The following is a 26332-nucleotide window of genomic DNA, read 5'->3' as shown; positions in this document are numbered from 1 at the left end:
GAGGCAGCTTCGGGTCCCAGTGATTGCCACCGGAAAAGACCGATCCTGGAGGCTCATTTTACAGATCTGCTTGTATTTATTTATTTATTTATTTATTTAACAATTTTTATATACCGGCATTCGTAGGACACATCATGTCGGTTCACAATTAACTGAGAAAGGAAATTACAATGAACGAGGATAGAGAGAGTCAACGATATTACAATGAACTAGGAACCAGGATAGAGAGAGTCAACGAGCAGGGATACAACTTTGAAAAACGAACTGGATGATGATTATCCATGTTAAGAGTAGGTATGCATCAGGATGTTAAGGATGCATTTACACTTAAGAAATTAACATATGAACTTATTTACAAAATTAAAATTAAATGCAGGGGCAGGGAGAAGGGGAGAGGGGGAGCGAGGGGGGGAAAGGAGAGGAGGGGGTAGGGGTATAGGAGAACGTTAAGGCAGTGGCACTTTCAAGGAAAGGCTGTTTGTAGGAAAAGAGGGGAGGGGTAGGGGAGAGGCAGCAAGGTGCTGGGGAAGGGTGGGGGGAGGGAGCAGGGGGGGAGGGAGCTGGGGGGGGTGAGGGAGCTAGAATGGTGAGGGAGAAGGGGGGAGCTGGGAAGGTAAGGGAGCGGGGGGAGTTGGGATGGCGAAAGGGAGGTTGAGGAGGGGGTGTGTAGGCTGAGCGGGAGCTGAGTAAGATCGAGACATGACAATGCCTAGGATTGGGAGGAGTTGGGGTATGCCTGTTTAAAGAGCCATGTCTTGATTCCTTTTTTGAAATGGCTCAGGGACGGTTCTAGGCAGAGTTTAGCAGGAAGGGAGTTCCAGAGGGTGGGACCCGCAATGGAGAAGGCTCTGTCCCGGGTAGTGGTAAGGTGCCCAATTTTGAGTGAAGGGGTTTGAAGTGTATATTTATTTAAACATGCGTATCATTTGCATTATACAATAAAACAAATTCTAAGTGAAGAAAATCAACCTAAATACGACCGCAATAAAAACCTACAGATCAACATAACAGACAAATATACAGCCACATATTGTCAGGATATGCGCAAGAAATGTGCATGAGATTAGAGATGTGCTTTGGGTAAAAATTTCGTGTCAGGCTTTGTTTCAGGGCCCCCCTGCGGGAATTTCGTTTTTCCATGGTTTGGGGTTTTTTTTTTCCGAGGGCACCAATTTTTGGGTTAGTGCGCACTATTGGGAGTTAGTGCGCACTAATGGGAGTTAGCGCGCACTAACTAAAAAATTAAATTGGTTTTCGGTTTTCCCGAACAATTCTGAATTAGGCAATTTCGTTGACATTGCCTAATTCGGGAAAAATGATTGCATATCCCTACATGAGATATATTTGTGGATGTTGGGTATCCACTGTCCACCGTGTACACAAAAATTCCTTTTCATATTCATCGTGAATACTCTGAAAAGCCATCTCAGTAATGTAAGCTGCCAGGATGGGCTTAAGAAACACTGCAAAGGCTCATGGAAGGAGAAAGAAACAGCATGAATTGATATTAGAAATAACGAGCAATTTGAAACCCTCGGGTTGGCAAAGCCAATTTTCCAAGGGGAAATTCCCCCTGGGATATTTTTCTGCCCCACGAAGATGCAATCCCTGCTGGTACTTTCCCTCCCCCGAACTAACTCTGCCCCCCTCCCTTTTTATGCAGGTGAAAACCCAGGCTGTGAAACAGCCAACCTGTCTTTACCTGAGTACAGGAGGAGGGGCGGGGCCAATTTCCAAATTGCCTTTGCACCTGGGTAAACATGTATTTGAATATTACCCCCAATAAGAATAGAGAAGGCTGTGTCCTTATACCTGTGGAAATGGGGCGGGAGTCTGAAAATTGCCCACCCATGTCCCGGTAAAATTCCATGCATAGGGGCACTGTGCACATAATGTTACCCCCACCAAGGGGAGGTGTTTCAGGGAACTGGGGCTGCGGGTGGAGGAGGGGTTTGCAACGACCTACACAAAAACACGGGTGCAAATTCATGTGCATAGGTTTCCCTAGGCAATTTAGAAATTGGTGCAAAATCTGAGGGCAAAAAAAAAAAAGTACTTGTGGACTTAGCATTTGAGCAGGTAGCTTTGAAAACTTCCTTAAATGATGATGAATGATTGTATTACCACTCTTAAATAGTCTCTCTGCCCACACTTGTTTATAGAGTTCAGAAAACACAATTACATTGGCAACGAATGAAAACTGGAAGCCCACAAGCCTTCACATGAGGAGGCTTCCAGCCATGGTCTGAGAGATTGAGAGGGTGGGTCAGGTGTCAGAGGTTAGAAAGCTGACTCAGCGAGTCATGACTGGCACCTTTCTTCCAGGGAGCGTAGCAGAGGCAACCAAGGGACTGGGCTCTTCACGGTACCAGGGAGGGTAAGGGCGAGGAAGGGTGGTGATTCTTTCATCAACCTGGTCATTGGGAGCTGTTCCAGTCTATCCCCAGCTCATGCAGAAAGCAGTTTCTCACCAGTAAGGTATATGAGGCTTCTGGGTGAGAGGAGACCTTTCAAGAGCCCAGGGAAGTCCAAGATTTCCAGCCGTAGTTCGCTCAGCGTACATGAGGTTTTGCATTTTGAGCTTGTGGGTTGTTTAAGGACTGTGTTTTTGCCCATTTGTGTATTTCTGCATTAGAAAGAACTATCTCTTGTGTCTTTTTTCCTTTTGCATTGCCGGACTGCTTAATTTTGCCTTCAGGAAACTTTATGTTGGTCTTCAGACACAATCCATGGAGTGTGGACTTTATTTTACCAGTATGAGGGTGACCCCCGCGGGTCTTCGCCTGACACTCACAACAAAATCCATATTCCAGAGCTGCTCTGAGCCGGAGGGTGCTCTGCATCATGTGCTCAAAGGGGGATTTACACCCAATATTAGAAATTGCAGTCTAAAATACTTCAAACCTTGTTAGAGACAGCCTGCTAGTGTCCACTCTGATTCTGCTTTTCCTGGTTTCAGGCTGTCACCAGACCAGCTCGATCGCTCAGCACGGCTCAGCTGATGACCGCATCCAGTGGCTCCCAGGCCTCGGTCATTTCCAATGTGGTTTTAATGAAAGGCCAAGGCAAGGTAAGGGCTGAATGCCTTACTGATGGGCTTATTCCCACACAGACAGGTAGTTTGCCTTTGGCTACAAGGTCGCAGGTAGAAAGGTACCTATTGTACCTTGTAAGTTATGAGTGCGATTGAAAATTGACCTCTGTGTGCCAACTTTTCAAAATGGGGGTAGTATGCTCAGGGCTGCTCAGCCACTGAGCTATGCCCTCTACTAGGTTCAGGGTTTGGCACGCTAGCTGGAGGTCTTCATACAGTGTTTGGTATGGGTGGGGATGAATGAGGCTTTTCCACTGAAATGCACCATGTTCGTTAGTCACATGTTCTCCATTATCTTGTGCATTGCAAGCTCTTTGTCTAGTCAGAACTGAGTACAGTATTTCCACACACCTGAAAAGCTAGGAGCAGGACTTGTGTTTGTCCAGACGCGGCTTGCTTAGCTGATCATAGCCGGGGGGAGCAGAGGAGGAGGAGGAATGATTAAACTTTGGTCGCTCTTAAGAGGCCATTTCTATAAACTACAAGATCATTACACTTCATTAAGCCAGCTAATGGAAGCTGCTGACACGCACAGCACTGCAGGAAGGCACGAGGAAGCTGCGGGGAGGGAGCAATTGAACAGATGCAGGGGGAGTGGAATTCTTGGATCATGACCCCAGAGAAGTAAATATTGTCTGTACCTGATGCTAAGAAGGGAGGGTGGATCTGATGGACCTCTGTCGTTCCGCTGTTCTTTCAACCTAGCCATCTATGCAACTGAGTGTGAGAGGATGATTACAACTAAATAAATGTTCAGCTCCAGTCAGCTATTAAAAAAGAGGAATTAAAAAAAAATATATATTTACTTTCTCCATCATAAATTAGGGATTGGGATTCAGTATTGTTGGAGGGAAGGATAGCATTTATGGACCTATAGGTATCTATGTAAAGACTATCTTCCCAGGAGGAGCGGCAGCTGCTGATGGGAGACTGCAGGAAGGTAAGTGCTTTCTAATTGCATGCTCTGCTCAGGGCTCTGTGCAGCAGTCACTCTAATATTCAGGCAGTTGCAATATATTACTGAATTTATTATTGCAAAGGCTACTCTTCAAATGGCTTTAATCGCTTAAGGAAAAAACAACAACAAATCAAATATACACCAGTAAAAACCATGAAAACGCTTCTTGCTATCTGAGTTTAACATCTAAATGTACTGAATGTTTTGAACTGACTTCATTGCAGTGGCATAGCCACGGGTGGGCCTCAAGGCCTATGCTCCCTCACTTTTGACTCAGGCCCTCGCCTTTAGCAGCAAGGTCATGTCCCATACAAGTCAGTCCATTAAAGGTGCAGGAGTTAGAGGGCCTGGAGACATTGGAATCACCTTTAATGGGGCTAACTTGAATGTGGAAACACCACTGCCCTTGGTCTAGGCATGCAAAAGTTTGAGCCCTTCCAAGTTTTTATGTTTACTTCTGGTAGGTAATTATTTATCCCTTTTCCTCTCAGCCTCTTAAAAGCTCAGAAATGACTGGGCCAGGTGGAACTCTATTTACATAATTGCTCGTCAGCATCCTGAGAGATTAACCCTTGGTATAACATAGCTGCCATAAGCACAGAGGGAGAGGGGAGGAGGAATAGCCTAGTGGTTAGAGCAGTGGACTATGAACCAGGAGACCAGGGTTTGAATCTGGCTGTCGCTCCTTGTGACCTTGGGCAAGTCACTTTACCCTCCATTGCCTCAGGTACAAAAACCTTGGCCACACCCCCTAAAAACAATTCTGGTTATGCCACTGCTTCATTGGTAACCTGAACAAGTACAAGATGCTTTTAAAAAGACCTTCAAATACTTCTTTGCTACCACTTTACCTCAAGTAGTTAAACCAAGGCCTGATTTAGGCTGTGATCACCCCATACGCCCTCTGAGTGCGACCTAAAGGACCCTGAGGGCTTCCCCTCCCGTGCATAATGTTAGCTTCCCCTCTGGGCCTTGATCCTGGACACCTCATTTCCAATGAAGCCCCCCTCCCCCCCTCCTGGACCAAAGGAACACGTCCTCCACCTCCCTCACCTGATGGTATCCAATAAGTTGGGGAGAGGTGGGGGCGAGCAGGAGAGAAGAGGCAACACTCCAGTCTGGTTGTGCCAGCCGAGCTTGCATGGGAACGCTAGGGGTTCAATACTTGGGTTTTCTGTTACCCAACGCGTGGAAGGCAGGAGGAGTCTGTCCAGCATTTTCTAATCATCTGCTTGCTCTTTCAAAAAGGAATACTAATTAAGAAAATGCAGTATTTTATCAGCAATGTTTTGTAATGAACGCACATAGATTCTATACTCTGTTTCCATAGCATTTATTTTTAGCTGTTCTTTCTTTCTTTCTTTTTTTTTTTTTGTAGGAGACGAGATTCTGGAACTGAATGGGGAGTCTATGTATGGCTTAACTCATTGCGACGCTTTACAAAAATTTAAGGTCACTTTTCGTTCTTACACAGCAACTTTGTCTCCCCTGCCCTCAGGTTTCCATCCTTTGTGAAACCCCCACCCCAGCTGACCCTCTCTAGGAGGCTCAGGTACCTGTGCTAGCCCCAAGGCCTGGAGGGTCCTTCCCTCTGAGGCGATCCTGCAGTCTTCCTCCCTGACACTCATGGCAGCTGCCTTTCCTCCCTCCTCGGGACCCGATCCTGAGCTCTCCCAGACCCGCCAAGAGCTCTGCAGCGTGCGGCCTTGTCCGTGGGACCCCGGTCCCCGCTAGTTAAATCTGTAAAAAGCCCTTCGCTGCAACGCGCTGATTCTTCTTTTCTTCTTCCAGCAAGCGAAAAAGGGTCTTCTGATGCTGACTCTGCGGACAGGCCTCAGCCCTCCCCAGTCTCCATCGGGCTGGTTCCCTTCTCAGCTGAGCCGGTCGTTCAGCTCCAGCTCTTGTGTCGTGAAGGAAAACTGCTCTTTCACTCCAGGCAGCGCTGCGTTTTTATTAAGCTCCGCTAAGCCCAATGACAGGATCCTAATGGAAGTTTCTTTAAACAAGGGTAAGGGCTGAGTCCTCGGACACAGATGAACAGGTTTCAGTGATGAAGAGATACGGTCTCCTAAAGCGGGAGATTAAATTGAACCTTTCAGTCTAACCAGCTCAGAGGTCAGCTATATTGAAACGCTTCCTCAAGGGCGTTCGGTGATGAGATATAACGTGAAAAGTCCTTGACACTGGGAAGAGTCGCTGGGTGATGCTCTGGTTGGTTCTCCGTCGCTTCTGAGTTGGTTTCCGGTCCTCGGAGCCAGCCGAGTCAGACTCCGGTTGGGAGCCCCTGTATTTATGGACATGCTTTGTAGCACCGTATTTTTAGGGAAGCATTAAGTGCCTTCGATGAGACTTGGAGATGAAAGTGCTTCTTTTAAAGGACCTGCCCTCCTACTCCTCTTTACTACTTTGCACTGTCCTTGATGCTTAACTTTCAGTCCCTGTATTTTTTTTCCCATGCTTCCATCCTTGCATTATCATCTTTCCCTCTGCCGATGGATGTTGAGTAAGTGAACTTGCAATCAGATGCACTTTATGCCAACACGCGCGGTGATGCAAGCCACTGCTACCTTATTCCTCCATGGAAGACTTTGCGGGAAGGAATTCCTTCCATTAGATGGTGCCCCACTGCCCAGAGGCCTCTGGAAGTGGCAGCCCCGTGCATGCTGTCAGTGTGAAAGATGCCAGCAGCGTAGGCCCCCACTGGGGCCCCTGACTGGAGAGGAAGCAGCAGCAGTGAGCCTGTGCCTGCCTCCTGCCTGAAAAGATGATAGCAGCCTGTGTAGGGCTGGCCTGAGAGGAGCAGCACCAAGGCCCTTGCCTTGCTTGTTCTATCCCTGTTTTATTTAAGAATGGTCGTTGGTGGCCTGGCGCTGTGCACGGCTATGTGGCGAGACCCAGGTTCGGATTCTGGCTCTGATCTGCTGCCTCCCCGGGATGGCTGGGGCTGGGGATGCAGAAGTAGGCATTCACAACTGCTTGGTGGGGAGGGAGATTTACAGCCTATGATTGCAGGGGTTTTCAAGGAGCCTCGTGCATAGCCTTCAGCAATGACTGTTACTGCCATGACCAGACTAAAATAGGGCTTCTCACACCCGTCCTGATGACCCTTCCCTCCCAGTCCCTTGAGTTTTCAGGATATCCACAATGAATATACGTGAGTTAAGTTTGCATTCATCATACACCCAGTATATGCAAATTTGATGCATCTTCATTGTGGATCTCCATCTGGCTCAGGGTGCACAGGGCACGTTTGAGAAACTCGCTTTAGTCCAATCATTGAAATGATGGTCATTGCCAAAGGCCATGCACCAGGGCTCCTTCTGGAACCATAGCCTCTGAATCTGGCCTTTATATGTTGCCATCATGCAATGACTATGACTCCATGCCTTTCCCCTTCCATGGGCTTTAAATGCTGCCTCTGCTCAAGGCGCCAGGACCCCAACACTGTTTTGGATTGAACTGGAAGCCCTAAGGATCAGAAGGAAACTACTGGGCCAAAAAGACCTCCAGACTGATAATAGTCAAAAGCATGTTTAGAAAAACTGCCACTTGTTCTTGATCTCTGTGTCTGGATTCTTTCAGAGGCTGGTGTCGGTCTAGGGATAGGCTTGTGCAGCGTTCCCTACTGCGGAGGTACCGCTGGGATATTTATCCACACTCTCTCGCCTGGTTCTGTGGCTCATATGGATGGAAGAGTCAGGTACTGCGTGTGGACGTGAGCAATGTATTAAATAATATGGGTTGAGGTGGTGCAGGGGAGAACGGAAGCAGAAGGCCATAGCTAGAGCGGTGAGGCATACACCATTTACTATTAAGTTGTTGTTTAACTCTTTGCCAGGTGTGGAGATGAAATCATAGAAATCAATGAGGCATCAGTCCAGAATACGACACTTAATGAGGTGTATGCCATCCTGAGTCACTGCAGTCCTGGTCCTGTCCAGATCATTATCAGCAGGCACCCTGATCCACAGGTAAAATGAAAGATGTTTCTTTGCTAAAATGTACTGAATGGTCAGCCCAGTGGCTCGTGCAAAGGATCCCTGGTTTGATTCCAGTCGGGTCTTCCACATCCCGATCGGCCAGGGCAGGGGATACTGGGCAGAGGCGGTGTTCACAGCCCCTGGGTTGGGGGAGGGAGGAGGCTCTTGGTTATCCACAAATGCAACACCTGGTGGTTGCATACAGAGCCCATGATACAGAGGTCCAGAAAAAGCCCTTAGGTGTAGCTTCCAGCTTCAGGACTCGTTGCTACAATGATCAGACCATGAATGGTGGTGAGGAGGGAGGTCTATCAAAATATAGGACAGCTGCACATGAAGACTCCTGGCACCAGGATCCCAGTGCTGGTTCTGATTGAGCTGGAAGAAAGAGGAGAAAGGAAGAATTACCACCAGGCCAGAAACCTCCCCTCCCTCCCCCCCCCCCCAAAGAGAATGATAGTTTTGACAACTTTGCTTAGAGAATTTTCAGTGTACAACCAGCTGATATTGTAGAATTTCCTGCTGAACATAGCTCAGCCTTCTTTATCCCATTTGTAGCCCAAACCAATAGACAGGAAGTCACCCCAGCTCTCTCGTTTGGTAGCCGGCTGGCCATCGAATTACACCTATACTGACTGCAGTGCTCTTAGGAAAGAAGGGCAGATTATTAATGACCGGAGGAGGCCTTCCGGAAATCTGCTGCTATGCTCACACAATAACGTACCGAGGCATAAAATCAACGGAAATTACTGTAACCTCTCCCTGTCAAAACTCTCCTTCTGAGGTCCACTCTGAAGTGGATTCCGCAACCCTCGTTATTTTCACGTATCAGTTTTCTGGATTGTTGTTACAACACGTCGTGATTTGCACAGATTCATAAGGGGACAAGTGGGAGGATCTTTTAGAAATTGGAAACAAAAAAACGAAAGTTCCTCAGGAGCGAAAAGAATTCAAAATGAAAAAACAAGGGGATGGGGAGGGAGGGAGTGGGGTGGTGTCGAATGATTTTATCACTTTTAACTGCTATGTGAGTTGCAAAAAATGTTTTCTCTGCTAGTGCTGCTGCTTTAAAAGCATTAAATGGAGTCTGAGTGTTTTGCATAATTCCACTGCTGATGCTTCCTTCTCACTTGATAGATCTCTGAGCAGCAGCTGAAAGAAGCAGTAGCCCAAGCCATGGAAAGCAATAACGTTGGAAAGGAGCAGCACCAATGGAGCATCGAAGGTAAGAAAAGAAAAGAAATTTCCAAGCCATGCTAGGATGTGCTGCACTTTCAAGCTTCCTGCAACTTTTAAAACTCCTAGAAATGGCGTAGAGCCGGATTCATACTGCACATCTACTAAGGCCTTTCCCCATTTTCTGTGTCTGGGCAAAGACCGCAATAAGGCTTTTTCTTCAATTAGTAAAGTCTCCATTTCCATTTAGAAAGGGTCACTTTGGAAACAGCCGAAAAGCAGTGAGCAGCGTCTCCTTTCAGATGAGTCCTGAAATCTCTTTAGCATTCAGTCCAAAGTACAAGATTCATCCACCAAAGATCCAGGACACTGGGAGTGGCTGAGGAAGCCACGTGCTCTTGCTACCTGTTCAGTGCGTCAGGCAATGGGCCCCTGTCATTTGAAGAAGAGCATAAAAGCAAACCAACAGGGCACCCAGGACATTATGAGCCAGCCACTGTTTCTTTTTCGCTCTTACCTCTAAGCATTCTGGGACTTGAAGTCCTGCATCCCTTGTCTTGTCTCATACCATAGTACCCGCAGTTCATTATGTTCTCACGCATTAACGTTTGCACAATGGCTGTCATGAGCAGAGCCCAGTGCGTGAATGGCTGTTTCTCATAAGTACATTCTAGAGATACCTTTAACCTTTTATCCATAAATCAAATACAGGGATCAGAAGGTTGGAAAACTGCTGGCACGGGAGGTGTGAGAGCTGTAGGATGAGGAGTGCTGCCTTCCTGTCCCCGAACCACAACAGAACGCAGAAGACAATGGCCCGTTCCAGCAGTGACGGCAACCCCAACCCCCACTCTTATGGTCATGCCGCCCCTTGCCATCTCGCCAATTTGATGACGAGGGTTCGTAGTGTTGACGTTCCAGTTACCAGACAGCCAGGCCCGCTGCACTCGAGTTCCCGAACCAGTTTGGAGATCCATTCCCTGGTAGACAAGGAAGCGTGCCATTTCCCTCCGGGCCCTGAAGGCGCCGGCGGAGATGCAGCAGACGTACTCGTTAAAAAATCTAAGGCATCAAAACCGAAACCTCCTCCCAGAAAGTACTTTAAGCAAGACCCCAAAGACGAGGAGTGGCGAGGCATTAACGTGAAAGAGGAGATGACTCTGCAGAGGGAGCAGAAGCTTTCCACAGTTAGCATGCAGGTAAGAGGGGCTGCAAATAGCAACAGAAAAGGCTCCTTGGAGGAGGTAATTAAAGTCAGGCACAGCTTGCAAGCTATTAAGCTGCTGCTTTTTCTTTAGCCGGCTGTTGTCACATGCTCAGCTTCTCTTTTTTTTTTTTATGGCCCCGTAGTTCCTGCTTTCTCCTTTTTCTTCCAGCTCAGTGGAACCAGTGCTGAGGTTTTGCTACCATGAGGCTTCATTCACAATAACCAGGGGGTTTTCTCCACCTATTTTAATAGTCTCCCGCTGTTCCCAGTCTGATCTTGAGACTGGGAGCCATGTACCAGAACGTCTTCCGCATCCCTGTCTCATGGGCTTTAAATCCAGCCACTGGGAGTTGCTTTGATTGACCCTCAGGGGCTGTGAGCACTGCTTCTGCAGTACTCCCAGACCCAGCCAACCCAGGGTGAGGAAGGTCCAGTCTGGTAACTGAACCAGGGACCCTTTTCATGGCAGCATGCAGCACTGACTCTGAGACACTGAGTGGGCCAGATGCTCGGCTTCTATTAAAAGTATGATCCTACAGAGCACGTGGATGTACCTGGCTTTAAATCAGAGGTAGGCAGCTCCGATCCTGGAGTGCCACAAACAGCTCTGGTTTTCAGGACATCCACAATAGAATATTCATGAGAGAGATTTGCATACCATGGAGACAGTGCATGCAATTATACCTCATGCATATTCATTGTGGATATCCTGAAAACCAGACCTGTTTGTGGCACTCCAGGACTGACGTGGCCTACCTCTGCTTCAAATCATGAGCATGTATAACACTCAGGATTGCAACGGTGTGCCTGGACACTCCCTGTCTTCCGGACCTGCCCAGCTTGGGTTACCATGAGCTTGAAAACTGAAAACAGGGACGCTTTGCAAACAATTGTAGTGAGTGCTCTTAACGCATGGAAGTGAATATTAGCATCTTCATGGCGTCCCACTGCCTTACCAGCACTTGTGTAGCTCAGGAATGGGAGCAGAAATCTTTGGGCAATCCTAAGTGGCCCTTCAGTAAGAGCAAAAGAGGAAAGAGCACAAATAGGCGTCAGGAATATATGACATGGATTTTTGAAAAAAGGTATTAGCAAAAATATATAGGAATCAGGGGCATAGCTATGGGGGGAGGGGGTTGGTAGTTTCAGGCGCCTGTGCCCCCTCTCATTTGGCACCAGGCTCCTCCCCTAGCAGCAGGGTCATGTCACATCTGAGTCAGCCTTTTAAAGATGAGGTAGTTAGCGGGCTTGGAGGCACTGGAATCACTGCTAGTCCATTATGACATGTAAGTTTTATTGTATTTGATTTTATATTTAATTTAATTTGATATTATTTAACTTTTTATACTAGGTTGAATTTGTTATTAGTGTATATCGCTTTGGTTTACTACCTCTAAGAAATGCAATTAATCAAGAAATGAATTGAATTGAATTGGTACCCTAGGCTAACTTGAATAGGGAAACCACACTGCCCTTGGGCTAATCCTGTAAATGTTTGAGGAAATCAAATTCTTTCTGTTAACTTTTGACAAGTAATTATTTCCCCCCCTCCCCCCCAGTATCTTAAATGTTCAGAAATGTCTGGCCTCAGTGGAAACCTTTTTTACATAATTGCTCTTCTGCAGCTTGTATAAAGTGGCTGCCATAACCACAGAGGGAGAATGATAGACGGCCAGGGCATTGGGAGAGTGAAAAGACAGAAGATACAGAAAGAAAGTTGCCAGAATTAAAGGGTTTTGTAGCCACTGCTGTGCAGATCCACATAGCATGGGGTAAAGGGTGGGGGCAGGACAAGGGGTAGCACAGTGCCCACCCATGTTAACCTTGGACCCCCCCCCCAAAAAAAATTCAGTTCTAGCTACATCTCTGGTATATGTGTATATATCTGGTCCTTGAGTGGTGCAAACTGGTTTGGTTTTCAGGATTTCCATAATAAATATGCATGAACAACATTTGCATGTGGTGCCTCCATTATATGCAAATTATCTCATGCATATTCATTGTGGATATCCTGAAAACCAGACCTATCTATGGCACTCAAGGACCGGAGATGCCTACCCTTGCACTATAACATTTCATACGTTATTAATATAATTTTGCAGCCCCTAATCCACCGGCTAGTCTGTGGCAGGAGCTCCCTTGTAAGTGCTCGGGCTATGCTCTATCTTCAGCATTTTGTACAGTGCCCTACCTGCTGGTTCTTGAAATGTGATTTCATATATTCTCGAGAACACAGAGCTGCAGGTTTATGTAGGCGCGTGAAGCAAGATGAGGATGTGGTTGAGTTGAAAACGAAGTGTTCCTTGCATCCTCACCCAAGTTAGAAAATGGTTCATGGTATCCTGTAAATATTTTGTTAGGCTGATCTTCTGCACAGGTCCTTGCTGTAAAACTTTGCAAAATGGCCCCAGGCAAAACTGAAGACGCCGGCAGAATAACAGAAAGGGGGCAAAGAAGCAAATCATGCAAAAATGACCAAACTGAAACTTCCAGCAAAAGTAATAGGGTTTTCCCCTCTATTGATCAATCTGGGATTTTGCAGAGAAATGAGTGGAAATGTGTTAGGTTACACATTGACAAACCATCCAGGAATGATCCTGAGTAAAAATTAGGGGTGTGCAATTGCTTTGAAGCAAAATAAAAAAAAATGGGACAAAACCCTCATGTTTCATTTAGAAACAAAATGAAGCTCCCTCCCACAAAATTCGGTTATTTATTTATTTTTTTTCCCATTTACTTTCATTCAGAAAGTCAGCTGAGAGATGCCAAATCACCCCTCTCTCTCCCCCTAAGCCTCCCCAACCCTCTGGATCCCTGCTTACCCTTTCTGTGAGGTAGAAAGGAGCAGGGGCGATCGCCAGTCGATCCTGCCCCGCTGGCTCCTGCTTAAAAAAACGCTTTCTGGCCACCCGGCGCCTGGCAGTCCAAGCCTCCGAGCTGGCTGCTAGCGTTTCTGACGCAGGAGCCGCCGCTGCTGCTCCTGCCCCTTTCTACGGCAGAGATCTCTGTGGAAAGGGCAGTTGTGGGCTGGCAGAGAGGGTGGAAGGGAGCAGCTCTTTCTTTTTAACTTTCATTTTAAAAAATTGTAATTTCTGTTTGGCAAAAATAAATAAACCTCAACCCCCATCCCCCTAAATGAAAAAACAAAACAAAACCCCAGAATAAAACAAAGGGGTTTTTTTTTCTCTGTCTACGTCCCTAATTTAATTTCAGAAAAGTCATTATTTGAACAAAGAAAACCAAAACCGTTTATTACAGGCCTAGCAGGGATGGACATTCAAGGACAACCAAAGCCTCAAATCACTTTGAATTCAGAAAAGGTTTAATTGCTCAGAGCTTGGTCATCTAACTTCGTGGGTTTGCTGTGCATTGCTAGACAGGAGACCCGGCGCTGTGTGTGTCTCATTTAGGGGCCAGTGGGGGGGTTCAGTTTCACCGCGGAAGTGATTCCACCGGGGCTTGTGATGAAGGAAAACAATCCAGCGCTGCTCCCCTAACCCTGCTCACGCGGCCCTGGACAGATTCCAGCCCTCAGGCGCTCGCCCTTCGCAAGCCCTGCTGTCGGCGTAGAGAGAGAGCGAGAGGGGAAAATGGTGGGGACTTTGCGAGGCGAAGGATAAAGCTGAGCCCGCTGAAACTCTCACAAGGCAGCAAGAGGAACCGGAAAACCGCCCACGGCAGCAAAATTGTTCTTCTCCTAAAAATGCTCCTTAACGGGGATCTGTAACGTAAAGCGAGGGACCTTCAAACTGCTTTCTGGCTCCCCTCCATCTACAGACCTTTTCATCGCCAGGCGCTCCTGTGATAGTCTTACTCACGTGTTTCGGAGTCTTTACGGAAGGATGGTGGGGATTCTGCAGAGGCTCTCAGTGTTCCTTTCTGTCATTAACATAACCCATTTGAGATTAAAAAAAAAAAACCAAACAAAAAAATATCCCCTGTTTAGGTATTCAAGCTGTCACAGTAAAATATGCCGTATTCCCATTTTGTTCTACTTAAGAGCCCTTAACGCTGCCACTGCAGCCTAATAGCACGGAGGTGGCAGTGACCGTATTTTACTGTGACAGCAAAGATCCACAAAGTGCCAAATAAATAATCTGAAGCCTGAACACGATATAGATAGATTCTATAACCTGATTTTTATCAAGCTAACTCCTGCCCTCCCCCACCCAAGAAACAGGAGCCAAGAACTAGGTATGATCGTAGAACAGGCCTTTGTTTCCTGGTCTCTCTCTTTTGCTTGTGCTTCCAAAGGCAAAAAAAAAAAAAAAAAGGCCGGTATAGAGCACAGAGAATGCAATACGGGGGTAATTTTGGAGCAGCCTGGATAACTTAAATGCACATAAGTTACATACATTTCCAAAGCAAACTTATGTTTGCAAAATTCGCCTTGAAAATTATCCCACCCAAAGTAGTTGCACGCCATTACACCCGTTTTTAGGTGCACAGAAACCTTTTGGGAAGTTTTACAATCACACATTTGAAAATGCAAAAGTCTTCACATCGGTGCAATCCTGACCCCCTACTCTTCCCTTGGGAATGCCTCTGCTCGCTGCAGGGTAAGCTTGCACCCATGCAAGCCATACACGCGCAAAGCGGGCAGGCACATTTACAACAGGCCTTTTCTGTAGCTAAAGCACTGCAGAAATGCCTTTGAAAATGACCCTCCCCTGTGTGCAGTATAGGTGATCTATCTCTATCTATCTGTCTGGTCATTTGTGATTGTGTTTTTCATGCACGTTTACAAAGAAAGGGCCAGCAAAATTGGATTTGCAAATAAGTGGTGATACCCCCAGCACCTGTTGATCTTGAAGGCAATCATTAAAAACAACCCTATAGTAAAAATATTTGTGACAGGGCTATGCCAGTCACTAATATTAGTCCTATGTGATTTTCTATCTAGGGGTAATAGGAGGAGCTTTAGTATTTCTGATTTCTCTCATTGTTTTAATCCCAACTTTTTGGGGGGTAGTCTTTTGGGATATAAAGACCTTTGGAGCATGCCCAGCACTTCAGTGGGAAGGTGATAGAGGAAGGAGGAGGAAGGAGGCTAGAGATTCACCTTTATCCACATGTTTATTAAATCCTTCAAAAAAATGAACATTTGTTAGGCAAGACTTCCCTTGGGTAAATCTGTGTTGACTGTGTTCCATTAAACCATGTCTTTCTATATGCTCTATATGCCTTTGTAATAGCTCCTTTTAACTTGGCCCACTCTTGTTCCACCTCACCCATTTTCTCCCAGTCTCCCAGTCTTCCAGTTCTTCTTCCAGGTACATCCCCATTTTAACAAAGTCCATATTTTTGAAATTCAAAATTCTACTTTCGTGTGACTTCTCTGTGTCCTATTCACAAAATCAAACCACTTCGTCTGATGATCACTGGTACTCAAGTGAGCCCCTACCTGAACATTAGAGACATTATCACCATTATTAGTGAGCACCAGATTAAGTATCACACCCTCTCTCATGGGTTCCATTCCATTTGTTTGGGCAAAATCCCTTGAAGGACATCCACTATCTCTCTACTTCTCATAGATTCCGCAGAAGGGATGCTCCAATCCACATCTGGCAGATTAAATCTCCAACGAGCATCGCTGCTCCCTTCTTTCCCACCTTTTGGATGTCTTCAATGAGTTCTCTATCCAGTTCTTCTGTTTGAGTCAGTGGACTGTAGATCACACCAGTAAAAATGGAAGCACCATCTTCTTCTTTTAGGATGGTCCACAATGCTTTTTCTCTACCCCACCTCCCTTGCAATTCAGCTGCTTGTATATTGCTTTTTACATAAAGAGCTACTCCTCTCCATTTTCTGTCCTCTCTCTCTTTTCTTAGCAAGACTATCTTTTATTTGAACACGAATTACAGACGCCCGCATTTTCATTTAGTTTGATCCAAGTGTGGGCTTACTGGGATGGATGGACCCTTTTGTGATTCCTGGTTTTTTCTTGTGGTCCTAATTTTGGCTTCCTTGCTTTTATTTGTCTCTATCTGGCACCTTCTGAAAATCAGCAATACAAAGTGTGAAGTGGTCATGGGGTCCTGGAAGAGAAGTTTTCCTCCCTTTCTGGACCTGAATCCAGACTCTTAGCACCCCTAATAGAGGATAAAGCCCCAACACAGGGGACTGGCTACATATTGTAATGTTTCTATACCATACATTAGTCATGCTTTCAAGTAGACAGACATCTTGCTCTCTAGAAATTCCCTTCTTTGCTATTAGAATTTGAACTTTGAGTCATGAGTAGGAGACGCTGTAGCTTGAAGTATAGACATCTTTACATTATGGATAAAAGAGAAGGCTCCATTAGGGTCCTCTGTGCATACATTCCATTGTGTGTCTTGGTTGTGATAAATTAAAAAAAAAAAAGCATTAATATAATAAATATCTGAAACATACTATGACCAAGCAGAAACCTCCTCGGTAGAATCCTTAATACCTGATAAACAAAGAGAACTTTAATTTTCACTCACACAGTGTCTAATCTCAACAATCACTCTCTTTCTATATAAAAAAATATAATAATTTATAGATCACGGCATCACAAAAAAATTTGTGTTACTTACATTTACATCCACTGCCTTTTGCAGAGAATTTATAGACAGTGGGACCCTGTGATTGTTTTATATGTAAAGATAACATTTTTTCTAGTTGAAAGCTTTTGATAAATAGTATATAATTTTATTTATTTATTTATTTATTTATTTTTAATTTTTATATACCGAAGTTCTAGTAGGGACTACAAATCACTCCGGTTTACATAAAACGAAGAACTGCTCAACAGATAGCGGAGCTTTACATGGAACCGTATAACATATGGAACAGTATAACTGGTTGACAATTTAACATAGTGCTAAATAAAGTGATAATATTTTAACTGGTAATAAATAAAGAAATATAATATTTTATATAAGAAGTATAACTATTTAACGTAGCAATAAATATAAATATAAGCAATGCCTAATATATAAATGAAATAAAGTGAATTTTTGAGCTCAAAGATAATTGTCCAGTTGCAGATTCTTAAAAGTAGTACTTTATACAGTGTCCATAGTTAAGGGATGGAAGTCTGTCAGTCATAGTAAGATTAAGCGTCTGGGAAAGCTTGTTGGAAGAGAAAAGTTTTCAGTCTTTTTTTGAATTCTTGATAACTGGGTTCTGTTCTAAGATCTGGGGGAAGCGTGTTCCACTGGTGTGGGCCTGCTGAAGATAGCGCTCGTTTGCTCAATGATGATTTTATTTGCAGAGCATGCAGTGTTCCTCTGTATGCGCTTCTGATTGGTCTGGAGGAAGTGTGCGGTTGGAGTTGAGAGCTTAATGTGATGGGGGCTAGATTGTTTGTCGCTTTGTGGATGATAGTGAGTACCTTATAGAGTATCCTTTGTTTAATGGGGAGCCAATGTAAGCTCCGAAGGATTGGGGTGATATGGTCTTTTTTGTTAGTGCTAGTTAGAATTCTAGCCGCTGAATTCTGAACCATCTGTAATGGCTTGATAGTGTTGGCGGGAATACCTAGTAACAGGGAGTTGCAGTAGTCGAGCTTGGAAAAAATGATGGATTGTAGTACTAGCCTGAAGTCGGAGAAGTGAAGGAGGGGTTTAAGTTTTTTAAGGACTTGCAGTTTGTAAAAGCAGTCCTTTGTAGTATTGTTTACGAACTTTTTTAGGTTTAGATGATTATCTAGCCATGCTCCAAGGTCTCTGACGTCAGATGAGAACGAGTTGTTTGTGTTAGGTAGAGAAAGGCTGGAAGAGATTGTGCGTGGATCCTGGGAGACAATAATAAAATCAGTGTATAAGATTTAAGAGGATTTCTCTAGTAGAACTGGCAAATGAGTGACAACTTAAGTGTTCATTGCGGATACTGCTTGTGGCCCTTTGTGTGGTGAGAGGCAGTGGATGTAAATTTAAGTAACACTGAAATTTTTCTGATGCTGTGTTCTGTAAATTATTATATTTGTCGATATATAGAGAGTAATTGTTGAGATTGGACACTAAGACCCAGATTCATCATTTTGCTATAAATTTCATGAGAATAGCTCCCATGATAAAAAAGGGCATGGTTAGGGTAATTTTCCAGATTGCACTATTTTACTGCATTGCATAGCTATTTTAGTTTGAGGAGAGAGAGAGAGAGCGTGAGCTAGGTTGACAGTACATTGTACAAATCTCATTTGTGTACCTTTCATCACTCCAAATCATATAAAATCTTCACTGATGACTGTGCATGTAAAACTGCCCCCCAAAAACTAGGCCACCACCAAAACCTCACCCCATGTTCAGAATGACTCCTCTTACAGTGGTATAAAAAGTTGACTAATATGTGTGTTTCCCCAGAAGTGATCTCTCTCTCTCTCTCTCTTTCTCTCCACCTTGCTCCATAACGCAAATCCCGTTTCGAGCACAATGCCCAGAAAAAGGTGTAGATAAATTGTGTGTTACGTTATTGCATGCAACATGAAACACCCCTCATTTTCATAAATTCCTCCCTTTTGACTAAATTTTAAAAATTTGCATACGCATCTCACGATGCGTTATGGCATTATCGCCCGTGATAAGGCCCTAACGTGATTTGATAAATGACTCTGTGAGTGAGTGAAAATTAAAGACTTGTTTATCAGGTATTAAGGATAAATATGTGAAAGCCAGTTTTCAGCAGTCCTGTCACAGATAGAACGTACGTTTTATCCCCAAACATAGCAATCTCCTTCATCCCATCTAAGGCAAAGGCTGTCATATCTTTCTGTGACTCGAGAGATTGGTTACTGCTACACAGTTCTGCTTAAGTTAGAAACAAAAGAATGAAAAGTGTTTTTCTTCACATCATTTCTTCATGTGGCTTGTGTAGCAATGTTTTAACATGTCTCTGCTTCCTGTTTGTTTAACAGGAAGCAGGAAGCCTGCTGCTAAAAAAAAATAAAGCATTTGCAGCCCACAGCACCTCTGCAAGCTCTTCAGCATTAACGTCCACAGAACACTCGCCTATAGAGTCTATAGAGGCAACCCAACAAGAGAAGACAAGCTCAGGTAGGTAACCATATTGGTTAGTTGCACATGGAATGTCAATTAATGTTTAACATTTTTCATTCTGAAATGGGGTTCAACTAGACTTTAAAACTGATTTAAATTTCATCTAAGACATTACCTACCATTGAGAAAGATACAAAATAGAACCATTCATGTCACAAAATACTAAAGATCTCTGAATAGGAAAACCAGTCTAGGAGATCCTGTAATACAATGTAAATGGGTGAAAAACCAAGATATCGCTCTTTGTTTCTTCATTTTTTTTTTTTCACCTCTGTGCTATTGAGTTTAGAGATGGAAGCAATTTATGAGAAATAATCCAATTCCCTTTGATTGGAAGTGCTTGAATTGTAAAGATCTGCATGCGGATCCCAGATGAAAAGATATTGCAGAAAGAGACTCCCAAGAGACTCTGTTACCTTTGACTAATGGAACTCCTTCCTTCCCCTGTGTCGCATGCCAGGGCTGCAGGGCATATCCAGGATCATGAACACTCTCCGCAGGAAGCAGAGTGTGTAGGATCCTGGTGAAAGGATTCACCCAGCTGCTACACCCTCATTTTGAAGTATAGAAATGTGAGGGTCATTCTGAGCTTTCATACATTCTGTGCCTTTTGGGGACAAGTCTTTTTAAATAGGGGTCCTAGTAGTGATATCATGATTGGCTGACATTTCTACCAAGATGCTTCTGGTACTTGGTAAATGTGATCCATTATTACATTTGAGCAAACCTAGTCCAGTCAGTAAGGCTGTGAGGCCTTCATGAACACTGAATTTATTAATTTAATAAGCTCAAAGAAAGGGTCATGCCCAAGTTGTCCAATGAGAGGTCCATATTCCAAGGCATTACCTGGATACCTCACAAATTATCCAGCTAAAGCCAACTTTGGAATATTTTGGGCACTTATCTAGCTAAAATTTACCTGGATAATGTAGCGGCATTCTGGGGGTGTTTCTGGGAAGAGTTAGGTTAGCCAAACAAGTTATCTGACTAACTCTGATACTCAGATAGCATATCCGGCTAACTCTACTCATGCCGTAAAACTGTCCTAAAGTTAGCTGAATAAACTTATCCAGCTATCTGTAAGATGCCTGTCTATACTCAGTAGTACAGTTGCAATACTGAATATTCCTCTAAAGTTAGCCAGATAAATTTAAAGAGCCCACATTTTTCAGAAAGGTGTTAAAAACACACTTATGCCAGAAAGCCTAAGCATCATGATGATACGTCAATTCTGTCGCATATCCTAAATCTGATTCTAATTTATGCCTTTATGTTGCAGATCCATTGTCTTCTTTTAATATGTCATACCTGTTTTATGTATTTAAAATAATGTGCATGTTTTCTGTACCCTGCCCTGAACGTAGGAAGGGAGGGTAACAAATGTTTTAAAGTAAATAAATAAATAACTTTGCACTATGACCAGTGACTGGATTTAGATCTTGTAGACCTATATTCATCATTTTGCTATAAATTTCGTGAGAATAGTACCTGCAATTGAAAAACAAAGGGGTGTGGTTAGTAGGGATGTGCATTATTTTTTTGATGGATGAAAATATCATACGTCATTTTCATCCTATTCATTTCATCATTCCTATCATTTTCGGGGTCCCCGAAAATGATAGGAAACCCCATGAAATTTTCATCATTTGGGGGGGAGGAGAAAGGGCACACAGAAAAAACACCCCAAACCCACCCCGACCCTTTAGATCTAATTATTTACAATCCCCCACCCTCCTGACCCCCCCAAAAACTTGCCTAAAGTCCCTGGTGGTCCAGCGGGGGTTCCGGGAGCGATCTCCCGCTCTCAGGCCGTTGGCTTCCAGTAAACAAAATGGTGCCGGTGGCACTTTGCCCTTATCATGTGACAGGGGCTATCGGTGCCATTGGCTGGCCCCTGTCACATGGTAGGAGCAATGGACGGCTGGCGCCATCTTAAAAAATGTTGTTTCCCGCAGCCCAGACATTTTTGTTTTTCAGCTGTCCCGAGCCGAAACCCCCCCCCACCCCGACCCTTTAGATCTAATTATTTACAACCCCCCACCCTCCCGACTTCCCCAAAACTTGCCTAAAGTCCCTGGTGGTCCAGCAGGGGTCCCGGGAGCGATCTCCCGCTCTCGGGCCGTTGGCTGCCAGTAAACAAAATGGCGCCAGTGGCCCTTATCATGTGACGGGGGCTATCGGTGCCATTGGCCGGCCCCTGTCACATGGTAGGAGCAATGGATGGCCAGTGCCATCTTTAGTGGTTAGGGTAATTTTCCAGATACTGCAATATGTGCTATTTTAACACATCATATAGCTAAGCACCTATGATATATTTTTTATTGCATTTGGGGGGGGGGGGGGGGGAGAGGAGAGAGAGAGAGATTCTTTATAAGGCTCTCATATAAGTAAACTATTTATTCCACTGTAAGAGGGGCAACTAATAACTCAGCGTAAGGTTTTTGGGGGTAGTTTTATATGGACAGTCAAAGGTACGAACATCACAGTAGACATCAGTGAAGATTTTATGTGATTTGGAGTGATAAAAGGTAAACAAAGATGAGATTTGTACAATGTACTCTCGCTTGATGCACTCTCTACCTAGCTGCTATCAAGCTAGGTCAAGAGTATTACACAAATCTCATCTTTTTGTCCCTTTCCTCAATCCAAATCACATAAAATCTTCACTGATGCAGTTCGTACCTCTGACTGTGCCCCCCAAAACCTCACCCGTGTTCAGAATGGCCCCTCTTACAGTGGTATAAAAAGTTGACTAATATGTGCACCTCCCCAGAGGTGCTCCCTCTCTCTCTCTCTCTGATAAATATCGCAAATCCCATTTCAAGTATAATGCCCAGAAAAGAGTTGTAGCTATTTCCGGCATTAAATCATGCAATACTGTACACCACATTAAACACCCCTCATTTCATAAACTCCTCCCTTTTGACTAAATTTTTTAAATTTGCATATGAATCTCGCCATGCGTTATTTATTGCATGTGTTATCGTGGGCACTAGGGTCCTAGCACCTGCGGTAAGGCCCTAACGCAACTTGATAAATGACCCTGTTAGTTCCTTATGCTCAAAGCTATGTCTTGGTGACTAAAAAACAATCTTAGCACTTTATGGTCTTAATTGTAGAGAAAAGAAGTGCTACCTACCTGGCTTTATCAAAGAAGTGCAAAATATTCCCTGCAAAATGCAACTTGGTATTTTTAGATTGATTATGGTGATGCTGCTTACCATGCAACACATTCTGCCCTTATTTGTTTATTACTTTTTATTTTTTCTGTATTTTTTATTTCTAATTTCCTTTGCTGTCAGGTATGATCTGGGGGTTAACGCAGGAATCTCATACTTTTGCTATAGAAATTTAATTTACAGGGGTTTTCCCAGTAGGAACAAATCTTTCTTCCTGGTTTATAAACCCCAAATGTCTTTTTCATAAAGGCGCAATTTTGCTTTTAATTTGTACATTGTTTTCTATTTGTCTTGATTTTTTTTCCTAATTTATTTGCTAAAAAAATTCAGCTTTACAGGGGGTTTTCTACACTTCGCGCCTTTATCTTACTAGGTTTAGAAAACACCAGAACATCTTTTTCATAAGTGAAAAAAAAGGGAATCTGATTTAAATAGGCCACAGTAGATCTTGCTCTCTCTCTCCTTTCACTTCCGCAGCCCTTCCGCCTCCTGTGCTTGCAAAAAAGCTAGAGAGGTGGAGGAAGAGGAGAAACCCACCAAATGACCTACAGAAAGTAGAACCCCAGTAATTAATTTTTAATAAGCAGCTCTGATTTTTCTGATCTGGCCTTTCTAAAACTGATCGAGAAATTTGCTGTCAACAGCAAAGTCCCTGCAAATTTAGCCTACTGTAGCGGATATACAGGGCAGAGGCGTTAGCTCTCCGCGCATGTTTGGAAGCTAAGGCAAAGAAACTTCAGAGAGGAGAAAGTACAGTGCGGTTTTTGCTTGGCTTTTCCTCACCTTTACTTTCAAATCCATCCCCAGTTGAGTTTTAAAGGCATTTAGGGCGAACTATATCATGAGTCAGACTTGCATTTCAAATTCATAAGAGGGAAAGTAAAAGGAGAACTGAAACTCAAAAAGACTGCATTTCAAATCTATGTGGGGGCTACGGGACTGTCTGTTGCAGTGAGAAATTCAATTCTGGACACTTTGAGCCTGCAGCCAGAGAAAGGTTCGATTAATGTTGGCTGTCATCAGCACAGGACGAGCTCACTGTTATTCTACAGTCCCTCACATATGTTTGAAATACATGTGTAAACCATAAATGTATTTGTAAAAATAGAAAGTAGCTTGGGTTAGGTTACATCACAGAAAAATTCAGTTCTGTTTGCGATCCAGCTTGTGATAAATATTGTTTTTGTCATTCAGGAAATCGTATTCCAAGAACTCAGAAGCCGTTGCTTAGAAGACAAGCAAAGGTTGATTACAGTCCTGAAACTACCGCAGAAGACCCTTGGGTCAGAATTTCGGACTGCATAAAAAACCTGTTCAGTCCCACGATGGGTGATGACAACAACCAGCTGGCATTAGAATCCAACATCAACACAAACGAACAAATGCAAACCCTTAATTGCCCAGATGTAGCTCCACAAAGGCAGATATTGGAAGCCAACGTCATTCTTTCAAAAACGTACAGCTCAGATGATGCTGCCAGCCTGAAGAAGGGTCCTCCAGTGGCACCAAAGCCAGCTTGGTTTCACCAGAGCCTTATGATGTCAAAAAGTGGAAATACAAATACGAAAATGTTTGTAGATAGAAACGTAAGTGCACAACGCACAGGTTCAAGCAGAAAACAGGGTTCTGATTTCCCTCATGTGTCAACGCGAACTTCATCGATAAAGGAAAAGATAAGTTCCTTTGAGACCTTCAGCACACCTCCATCACTGGAGAAAGGGAGCAGAAGACTTACTCCTAAGCTATCTGTGCCTACAGCAGAAAAATTGAATTGTAGCAGAGGACCAGAATCAATTATCCAGTTAAGTGAGATTACTGTTAACATGGAATGTCATGAGGCCGAAGACATCCAACGTCAATCAGACCTTACTCTGGCTTCAGCCACAAAGCATCCAGAATCGATTTCCTCACAGCAACAGACTGTCTTCTCCACTCCAAGAAGGAGCAGCAGCACAAGTGATGAACTGCCTTCAGCTTCACTGCACTCACAGTCACTTGAACTTCCAGTAGTCAAGACTCTGAGCCAGAGAACAAGAAGTTTTCCCCTAAGCACTACCCAGTCTGTGGAGCTGATGAAAACAACTAATGAAAAGTACAGCAAAATCTACTCCATCAGTAACCAAGTTTCATTTGCTCTCATGAAATCCCTGCTTTCTCTTCCTCAGTCTCCTGCAGCATCTTTTTGCAATGACAGCCCATGGAGCTCGTCAACAGAGCCTCCCGAGTCCTGCACAGAACAAGAAGTCCCACCTGCATCTCCCACCCCCGAAGGACAACATTTGGACACAGGCTTTTCTGTTAAGTAAGTTGCGTAATTTTGTGCACGCGTGGTTAAGTCGGATTTGTCTACTGTCTAGTGCAATATTTAATGCTGAAAATCATGGATGAATCAGGGTGTTTAATGTACAGATATACTGTAGCTATTACAGATCACTAGAAGACTACCACTAGCTTTGGTGTCAATTGGACATGTTATCATTTAGGGCATGGAGATATGGGCCACATGGACATGGATCTCTTTCTTACTGTCAAAATTTATTTTCTTAGTGATATTGCTATAGCTATGATGTGTGCATGAGAGCCCCAGAGTGGTTCTGATTAGCCTCTGCTTTCCTTTCCATGGGCTCTTTATAAAATGGTCTCCCACGTATCCACATGCAAGACTTCTGTGTCCTGAATCAAGATGGGTGCGTGAGGTAGGGATGGTCATTGTTAAAAGGCGTGCTTTACCCAAATAAATAGCATCTTTTAGAACCTTCCGCCCGATAGGCGGGGGAGGGGGAATTAGGTGCGGACGCCGTGCCTGCGCATATTTTTCCACGCCTATTGGAAAAGCAATCCGAGGGCGGGGTCTGGGCAGGGACTGGACTTCTGCTCATTACCTTTTGAATTGTAAATAGTTTGGGTTGTAAAGTTCCACCAGGGAAGCTAGCCCACATGTTTTAGCAGGTGTAAACGTGTGCAGGTAGGTTTTACTGGGATAATTTTTTAAACCAAAAGGTCAGGAGTTCTTTCTGGAAATGACTGCAAAATCTTTGGGTAAAAACTAGTACCTGCACACATTTACACTGACTGTTTAGCATTTAATTCTCAACACAGGTGTATAATGGACTGGGGACAACATTTTCATCGTAGACCTTGGGATGTAACTGTTCCCTCAGGAACAGTAATCAGAATTACCATCTCTAGTCTAATCAGGTCCTGTGAGAAGGCATCAAATAACCTGAGAGAGATGCGGGTATCACTTCTTGTATGATATAACTCCCATAAAATTGCTTATTTGTACGGCGCCGATTTTCTCTTCAGTAGCAACACCTTCAGGCAGCGTTTCTGCATCTGCCTGTAACTTAAAAGGTTGCAGTTGCCCAGTTCCTCAATTAAGGTCAATCTTTTACCCACAGTGAAAACACATCATACAAATCTCAAGTTTGCATGCATCGTGCTTACAGAAAGAATTGCCTGAAGCAGTCAAGACCAGGGAGACTACAAACGAAATATCCAGCTCTGGGCCTGATTCACTAAAGCTTTTGTCCTCTATCAATGGGTGAAAAGAAAAAAAAAAAAGCTTAATGAATCAGAGCCTATGAGAAGGAAATCATCAGAGAATGGAAACAAATAAGAACCAAGGGTTTCATTCCTGATGATAGGCGATTCTTTCCTTGTACTATCCTGAATTGTACAAATGTATCAGCAATAGCATGCAGCATTA

At 44.1% G+C, this 26332-nt stretch overlaps 1 protein-coding gene across 4 annotated transcripts in view; it reads left to right on the top strand.

Moving 5' to 3' along the window:
• Window positions 1-26332, top strand: part of IL16 (interleukin 16) — a 79690-nt gene that overhangs the window by 34404 nt on the left and 18954 nt on the right. For 3 of the 4 annotated variants that reach the window (XM_029575084.1, XM_029575082.1, XM_029575085.1), the window contains 10 exons: window positions 2960-3070; window positions 3920-4034; window positions 5431-5504; window positions 5844-6060; window positions 7635-7752; window positions 7891-8023; window positions 9170-9257; window positions 9920-10407; window positions 19303-19441; window positions 23818-24925. In XM_029575084.1, coding sequence (XP_029430944.1) covers window positions 2960-3070; window positions 3920-4034; window positions 5431-5504; window positions 5844-6060; window positions 7635-7752; window positions 7891-8023; window positions 9170-9257; window positions 9920-10407; window positions 19303-19441; window positions 23818-24925 — 2591 coding nt within the window. Of the gene's footprint in view, window positions 1-2959; window positions 3071-3919; window positions 4035-5430; window positions 5505-5843; window positions 6061-7634; window positions 7753-7890; window positions 8024-9169; window positions 9258-9919; window positions 10408-19302; window positions 19442-23817; window positions 24926-26332 lie in introns of those variants that run through there. The other variant, XM_029575086.1, reaches the window with a different exon arrangement.

Source organism: Rhinatrema bivittatum, chromosome 13 (genome assembly GCF_901001135.1).
Source record: "Rhinatrema bivittatum chromosome 13, aRhiBiv1.1, whole genome shotgun sequence".
NCBI lineage: Eukaryota > Metazoa > Chordata > Amphibia > Gymnophiona > Rhinatrematidae > Rhinatrema > Rhinatrema bivittatum.
Note: the sequence above shows the minus strand (reverse complement) of the source record. Positions and strands in the feature narration are given on the sequence as shown.